Source organism: Pelobates fuscus, chromosome 12, assembly GCF_036172605.1.
Source record: "Pelobates fuscus isolate aPelFus1 chromosome 12, aPelFus1.pri, whole genome shotgun sequence".
NCBI classification, from domain to species: Eukaryota; Metazoa; Chordata; class Amphibia; order Anura; family Pelobatidae; genus Pelobates; species Pelobates fuscus.
In genome coordinates, this window is record NC_086328.1 from 122,102,814 (window position 1) to 122,110,837 (window position 8,024).

The 8,024-nt window shown below is 38.3% G+C and overlaps 1 protein-coding gene across 7 annotated transcripts in view; it reads left to right on the plus strand.

Moving 5' to 3' along the window:
• Positions 1-3,375, plus strand: part of SHANK2 (SH3 and multiple ankyrin repeat domains 2) — a 509,303-nt gene extending 505,928 nt beyond the window's left edge. For all 7 annotated transcript variants that reach the window (XM_063437771.1, XM_063437775.1, XM_063437773.1 and 4 more), the window contains one exon: positions 2,589-3,375. In XM_063437771.1, coding sequence (XP_063293841.1) covers positions 2,589-3,141 — 553 coding nt within the window. In that variant the 3' untranslated portion in view covers positions 3,142-3,375. The remainder of the gene's footprint in view (positions 1-2,588) is intronic.
• The last annotated feature ends 4,649 nt before the right edge of the window (positions 3,376-8,024 follow it).

An 8,024-nucleotide genomic window follows, 5' to 3' on the forward strand; every position in this document is an offset into this window, starting at 1 on the left:
GTGCATGTAGTGTGTAATACCAGGCACTAACAATAAAGTGCAGCTAGTAACACTGTGAATCACATGAAAGAATGAATCACAAAAATGTCCCTCTTACAATATATACAAAAAGTAACAGGTTGTGAACAGCGCAATCACCACACAGCAATATATAAAACAATGTGTGCACTTCAAACAGACTATGTCATACATGTGCCAAGTGGTAAGAAGATGTATAAATAAAACATGATATCATAAGTCGATTTAAGGTGCCACTGCAGATAAGAGAGAGAACCTCTCACAGGGCACCCAATAATGTACAATAATACGGAGATAGGAATGTAAAATAATTAGCAAGTATCACACTCACATTTCCTTGAGCCTGTTCGAAATAACTGGCTCAGGTAGCATAGCCTTAGTGTGATGAGAAACTTTCCCTGGACTGGAGAGGTATCTTAATCCCCAGTAGTTTCAGAAAACAGGAAAAAAGGCATGCCCATAAAATATTTATTTAAAACAATATTAAAAACTTTACATTAAGGTAACTGGAATGCAACAGTCCAATACAATAAGCACAACACGTTTCAACACTCCTTTGCGTCTTCTTCAGGTGCATGGGCTGAAGTGGTCTGGGTGCCTACAGTGTCCCTTTAAGCCTGGTCCTCTGTCAGACGGATCTTTACATAATCAGTAGTGATGTACCCCTGCTCTGCTTTTGTTTAAAGGGATACTATAAAGTTAGTATTACAAACCTGTATTCTTAAAACTAGCTCCCTCTGTCTCTCCCCTCCATCAGGTCCCCAACAAAGGCCCACACCTCCTCAGACATCATTTGTTGGGGGCTGGGCCAGTGCGCATGCCCTGCAAGCATATTAGACAGAATTAAATTAATGCTTTCCTGTGGGGTTTTCAGAGACTTTGGATGTCCTCAGAGTGTCAGGACGTCTAGTGTCATGTGACCTGGCAAGCAGGAAGTGCCTTTAGTGGCCGTCTTAGTCCTGCAATAGAATTATTGCAATTTCTCTAAAACTACAATAATTGACATTGCAGGACAACGTGGGACAGGACACTGCACCCAGAACGCCTCAATAAGCTGAAGTGGTCTGGGTGCCTATAATGTCCTCTAAATATAGGACGTACTATTGCATAAGAGGGATCCTTAAAGACACATTTATTTTTTTCTTTGGTCATGTAAAAAGTACATCCAGATGGCTGTACAGGTTAATATAAAATTCCCTTTAAACTGTTTTTGTTCTATCCTTCATTCACTTCCATTGGAAACATGTGCCAAGATAGACAGGCCATTACATGCTCCTGCCAATAATCTGTCGACTCAAACATCAGCATGCCAAATCACAACACCCAAGAGACGGCAAACTGCAGAACGGATCGTCCTGTCTGCCCTGATAATTGCTGAGTTTTTTATCCAAACGCAGATCTAAATTTGCACGTGTTGCTAGTCTGTATCCATGCATTTAACAAGATTCAGCTTCAGTGGTTGTTGTCTGTGTTGAAATTAATAGGCATTTCAGGTTGGATCCAACCCACTCTTTTCGAACGCATTATGTAGAATGCGCCTTCAAAAATACACAAAACCAAAAGCAATATTTTTGTTTTAAATATGATGTATCTAAACTTCCAGAAATTGCCACAAAACTCCAGACAGATTTGCAATGAGCGCTAACCAAACCAGGTATAGCGTCTGATGGATTCTGTTCTCCATATAGCACTGCTGAGCGATTTCCATAAGCAGGGCTTTATGCTCAGATAAGTAGGGAGGTGTAGTTTGTCTGCTTTTTCTAGCTTATCTACATCTCCCAGAACCGTGAGGCATGACATCATACGTTACAGCATTGTTGGAGTAAAAAAAGGAAACAGGGCGAAAGCGATGGGATTACCGGTAGTAATAATTAGTAATAGTTAGTATTTAAAATAAATAAAAATAAAGCACAGAATCTGTGTTTTATCTGTAGCAGCAGAATTCAACATGTAATGTACCCAGTACATCAAGCAATAGGTATTCTGATACAATCACAACATTTAACCCCTTAAGGACCAAACTTCTGGAATAAAAGGGAATCATGACATGTCACACATGTCATGTGTCCTTAAGGGGTTAAAGGGACTCTTTGAATACCATAACCACTGTGTTTAACAGTATAGGTAGCAGCAGTATGTGTGGGAGATCAACAACAGAATGTATAGCAGTGTATGTGTACAGCCTGGATATCACTATATGTAGCTCTGTGTGTGCAACGGCCTATTCTGCCTAATGTGAAATCCCTCCCTGTAACCAATAATAGGCTGTGAGTGCTGGGAGCAGTTTAGCTGTATGTACGGCTCACTGTTTGTTGTACTGTATTGGTATTTAGAAGGGTACACTTTTTTGGCATTGTATTCTATGCTCTTTAGATAGAGTATGTTTTAGTGAACCTCAGAATGGTCTGCTCTGGTTTCTCCATGAATTATAGATCTGTTTGGATGATCATATCCCACAGCTAAATTATTTAGCCATTATATCTTATTATAGAAGATGAAAGCTATAGATGTATATACACAGTATAGAGTTAATATTTTAATAATAATTATCTTATGTATTTGTTTTGCAGGGGTGCAGATGCTTTGAGTACCGTCTCAGGTAACAGAAATACCACAGTCACTTTCACCATCCGCCCTGGGGCTAACCAGCCAATCACCTTACAGAACAGGACGCCCGAGTTTGACAGCAGAATGGCAGGGATGAGACGGGCCCCGAGTCCAGTAGTATGTCCAGCTGAAATTACCAGAGATATTAAGCCTGGTCCGCTGTCAGCACCACCATCTTCCATGTCGGATGTTTTTGTATTACCTACCCAACCACCCAGCGGGGACCTTTTTGGCATGAGCATGGGAAGGAGCAGGTCCCCCTCTCCTTCTATTTTACAGCAGATTTCTAACAAGCCTTTTTCCGCAAAGCCTGTCCACATGTGGACTAAACAAGACGTGGCCGACTGGCTGGAAAGCCTACACTTAGGAGAACACAAGGAAATGTTTATGGACAATGAAATCGATGGGACCCACCTACCAAGCCTTCAAAAGGAAGATTTAATAGACCTCGGAGTAACAAGAGTTGGGCACCGGATGAACATAGAACGAGCGTTAAAGCAGCTTTTGGACAGATAAAAGTTACCTAGTGATGCCTCCTCAACTCTTATTTTAAGATCCTCTTCTTTCTGGACTTTTGAATTTCTTAGTGGGGCCCTTAAAATGCTTAAAAAGGAAATTTAAATATCTTTCTTTACTGCGAGTTTAAATAGCTGTACAGATCATTTATAAGCACAATATTTTACTGAGATAAGTGGCTGGTCTACTGGGCAGCCTTTGTGCCACTTTAGTTCTAGAAAGAAATACGGGGGGTGGGAAAAACAAACACTTTTGTGATTTAATAATACTATTTCTGTGGAATAATTATTTGAAGAAGAAAAAAAAGAAAAAAAGAGAGAAAAAAAAAAAAACACAAAACAAAAATGAACGAAAGTTTGATCTTTTTAAAATCAGCCTCATTTGGATGCACCAAAACCAGCTGAGCTGTGTTATATTTTCTATATTTACTAGATCTACTTCATAGAAGAATGATGACGTCTTCGCCAGTGAGTATATATAATGCAGCGGTTCTAAAACATTCAAAAGAAGTTTATCTGAAACCCTTTATGGAAGCAAGTCATTTATCCCCCGTTCAGTAATCCGAGGAATCTGCAATCCTTCACAGCACTGGATGGGTTAAACACACTGTCCTGGCTATTGCAGGACTACAATTCCCATCATTACACAGTGAGAACTGTAGTCTAACAATAGCAATATAACCTAATTTTATTTTTTTGCAGGTATCAGTTTGTATTTGCCATTTCCCACTATCCTTGTAATAAAAAAAGAAAAAAAAGAAAAAAGAAAAAAAAATGTTAAAAAGGTGTTTTATTTGAGAGTATTTTGGATTATTTTCCATTATCTGTAGGGCAGGATTGTATTGAGGGGGGGAAAAAAAGTAGATTAAGATTTTGCATATCCATTTCTGTTCTTTATCCATTTATTCTGTAGTGCAAGAATCGGCCTTGTTACAAAGTGTACACAAAATGGTTTCTCAGCCTATCATTGTCTTCCATTTGGTGAGAATTCAAGAATATATAACCTACAAAGGCCATGTTAATTTTTATTATTATTATTATTTTTATTTGATGTATATGGGTTTACCTCTCTATAAAGTGCCAGTAAATAAAGTTGGGGATCTGGGAAAACTAGTTAACAGGAGTGGCCAACAGTCTGTACCCAGCTGTTGCAAAACTACCGCTCCCATGAAGCTTTGCCAGCCATAGAATCATGAAAGGTATTCTCAAACACCTGGGCTGGCAACCTGTCATGAGACCTGTAACTACAACAGTTTAGGAGCCACATTTTGGCCAACCCGATCTATAGTTAAATTTGATTACACTAGACTTCTTGATCGTCAAGTTTAGCTTTGAGTTAAGGTACTCAGAATAGATGTGCATTTTAGTTGTGTATGACTTTCAGGCACTTAACGCAAATATGTATTTAGTACAAAACCAGTATAAAACATTTAAAGAGCTAAATAAATATATTTTTACACGGTGTCTTATGAGAGGGCGAATGGGACGTATGGAATGAATCGTCCATCTTTGCTAATTAACAAAGAAAAAATAAAGAAAAAAATAAAAACTTGCCATAAGTACTTTAGCAAACAAATAGTTTAATTTTGGGATCTGCAACGTATCTTGTAAGGCAGTAAAAACTAGCGACTGTCCCATAGCCGCAAACTGTTGTGATTCCAGATTGAAGAACCCAGAAACACAGCTTCAGTCTTTGATGTAAAGACATGGGATTCCACATCACTTACCCAGCCCCTGGGGGCGTGGCCAAGCTGGTTCAGGACTATAAGTCCCATCATCATTTATGAATAGCAGGAGGAGACTTTTCTGTACCCTAGAGTTAGGATTCAAAGGTCTGAAATAGTTTTTGTTACATAGTGTAATTAAAAGATTTTTTCCCTTTACATATATCTATAGTTTATGTAATTTTTGTGCATAATAAACACCAAAATTTAACAAAAACTTGTAAATTTTGTAAACCTTGCACAGGGACCCACAGCAGACATTCTGTGCTCCTCAGTTATTCTCCGATACTAAATGACTAGGAGTGACTGTTGATTTATGTCATGGGGTGGGGATGTTTGCCCACAAACTATGTTGTCTCTTATTTTTAAAACATATGATCCATGTAATTCCAAAATCATCAAAAGAGCCAATTACACAAATCCGAATACCCCCCCACCCCCATAAAGCAAAAGAATTGTTTTTAGTGAGTCAATTTCTTGCTTTATTTTGTGTTACCAGTTTCATGTTGATAATGTTGTATTTTTCTTTTTCTTTTGTGCTTTAAATCAAATGATAAACAAACAAAATTTCAAAACCAAGCTACTGTAACCGCACTTTTCCAAATCCTCAATTATATTGTATGGCAACCAAATTACTGTAACAAATAAATATAACATTGCACTAAATTTGTGGCTCTGATTTAAAACATTTCATGTTTGAGCAAATGAGACTAACATTACCAAACGATAAATGCAAGTCTTTAAGTGGGCATTTTGACAGATTGTTCTAATTGAATGTTTGTTGGGGTTTCAATGTTTTTAAGATTTTATCAGTTATATCAGTTCTGCTCAATTCCCTGTTCATTTGTTTGTAGTTGAGGGATTATTCACACTGAACTGCACATTTAAGGTCAGAGTAGTTGACCTAGGAAAACAAACTAAATCTGCTATTTTACCAGCGCAGATATTTGGCACTTCTCCACAATTTGCAATTTAGTAAATACATCCCTCAGTATCCAGTCCTATTAGCATGACAAATATTCATTGAATATCATGAGACAGTTGGAATCAAAAATTATTCAACCCCCATTGAAAATCAGGTTTATTGTCAAAATGTACACATTTTCATTTGTTTGCAAGTAAAAAAAAAAAAGCAATAAAAATGGCTTATAATTATTTATCCCTCAAAAGCACAAATATGCAAAACAGGTGTTGTCTCAAGCACACCTGATGCAACTAATCAAGGGCTTCATGCTTGAGCTGGAACACTTGAAATACCCGAATTGGCGAGGTGATTGAGTGTCACGTTTGATTGCATGTTAGAAATATGGTCAGAAGAATGGTCCACAAAGTTAAGACAAGAGATGATCGCCCTTCACAAACAATCAACAGGATACAAAAAGATAGTGAAGGCACTGAATGATCCTAGAGACAACATTAGAAGCATAGTTCACAAATACAAAGTTGAACGGACAGTGGTTACACTACATGGACTGGGCAGAAAAATGAAGCTATCAATGGCTACAACCAGATTTCTGAGAAGTCAAGTTGTGAGAAACCCTTGAGTGACTGCAAAGACCTGCAGCAAGATTTGGTCGCAACAGGCACTGAGGTTTCAGTGAGCACAGTAAGGCGTGTACTAAAGCAGAAGGTTTCCAAGCCAGGACTCCGAGATGTTCACCACTAGTGACCCATAAGGACAATATGCTCAAAATCAAATAAATAGACCACAGGAGTTTTGGGAGACTGTTCTGTGGAGCACTGAAACAAAACTGGAACTTCTCAGCCCAATGTATTAGCGATATGTCTGGAGGAAGAAAAATGAAGCAAACGGTGAAAAAAAAAACACTCTGCCGACATTAAAGCATGGTGGTGGCTCAGTGATGCTATGGGGCTGCTTTCCATTCTCTGGCACTGGAAACCTGCAGCGTGTGGAAGGCAAAATTGATTCACTGAAGTATCAGGAAATCCTATTAGAAAATGTAATGCAGTCTGTGAGAAAGCGGAAACTTGGACATCATTGGACCTTCCAACAAGACCGTGATCCCAAGCATACCTCAAATTCCACCAAGGCTTGGTTGCAGAGAAAGTCCTGGAAAACAGTGGCCATCATCTCTGGTGGGATTTGAAGAAGGCGGTTGCGGCATGCAAACCCCAAAATACTTGAACTGGAGGCCATTGCCTTCCAGAAGCTGGTGTCTGGCTATGCATATCATTTGAAGCCGGTCATAACCGCAAAAGGGTGCTCTGCCAAGTACTAAAGATGCTTGCCATGAAGAGGGTTGAATAATTTTGAGACTGGAGAAGTCATAAGTTGCATTTTCAGTTGAATTCGGGGAAACCACTTGAAGCATTTGTTGTGTTGAGCTATCTCAATTGCTTTTGTTTGATTTGTTCCTTGCAAACAGCTAAAAGTCTGTAAATTTTGACAACAAACAATTTTTAATGGGGGTTGAATAATTTTCATTACATCTGTTAATAAAATAGAGATACTCTTTGAAATATATTTTGGCAACTTGTTTGTAAAATCACTTTTTAGTGACAGATCCGCATCATAGAAGGTAAGGAGTTTAGTTAGTTGGTCAGTTGCTAAGCAGGTCTGAGGGGATCATGTCTGAATATGTTTACAGAGCAGTTTAAATGTGTTTTTAAAACAAAAATGTATTATAAATTACTATAAATGAGGCCTGTATCAGTGTTCTAAGAATGAATGTATATTAATGGCATTTTGTAGTGCTGCAAACATTAAACATTGCACTGTACAAATAGCCAAAGGTGCCTACCTACTGTACATCTCCAATGATAATCTCAGCAGTGGACAATCTTAGGGCTAGATGCCCCTTTCAGATAAGTATATTTTAATGTATTCATCTTTTATCAATACATTGTGTTTGTTATCTCCTCACCTTCGATCTGCTTTGTGTCTGGCCACCATATTGTATCCCGCAGGGCAGCGGGTCTCGTTTCGGCAAATTCTAAAAGGCTTATCTCAACTGGTCGCAACTATGATTATAGAAATGTCAGTAATTTGCCACCTTTTGGCATTATGTACTTTATGTATAGAAAACAAAACCACTGCATATACCCAGTGAGCACACAAAAAGAAAGCAGGGGGTGTAAATTATGGATCAAATCGATAAGTTATTGTACAGGATTGTATTTTTGTTGTGTGATTTTCTTT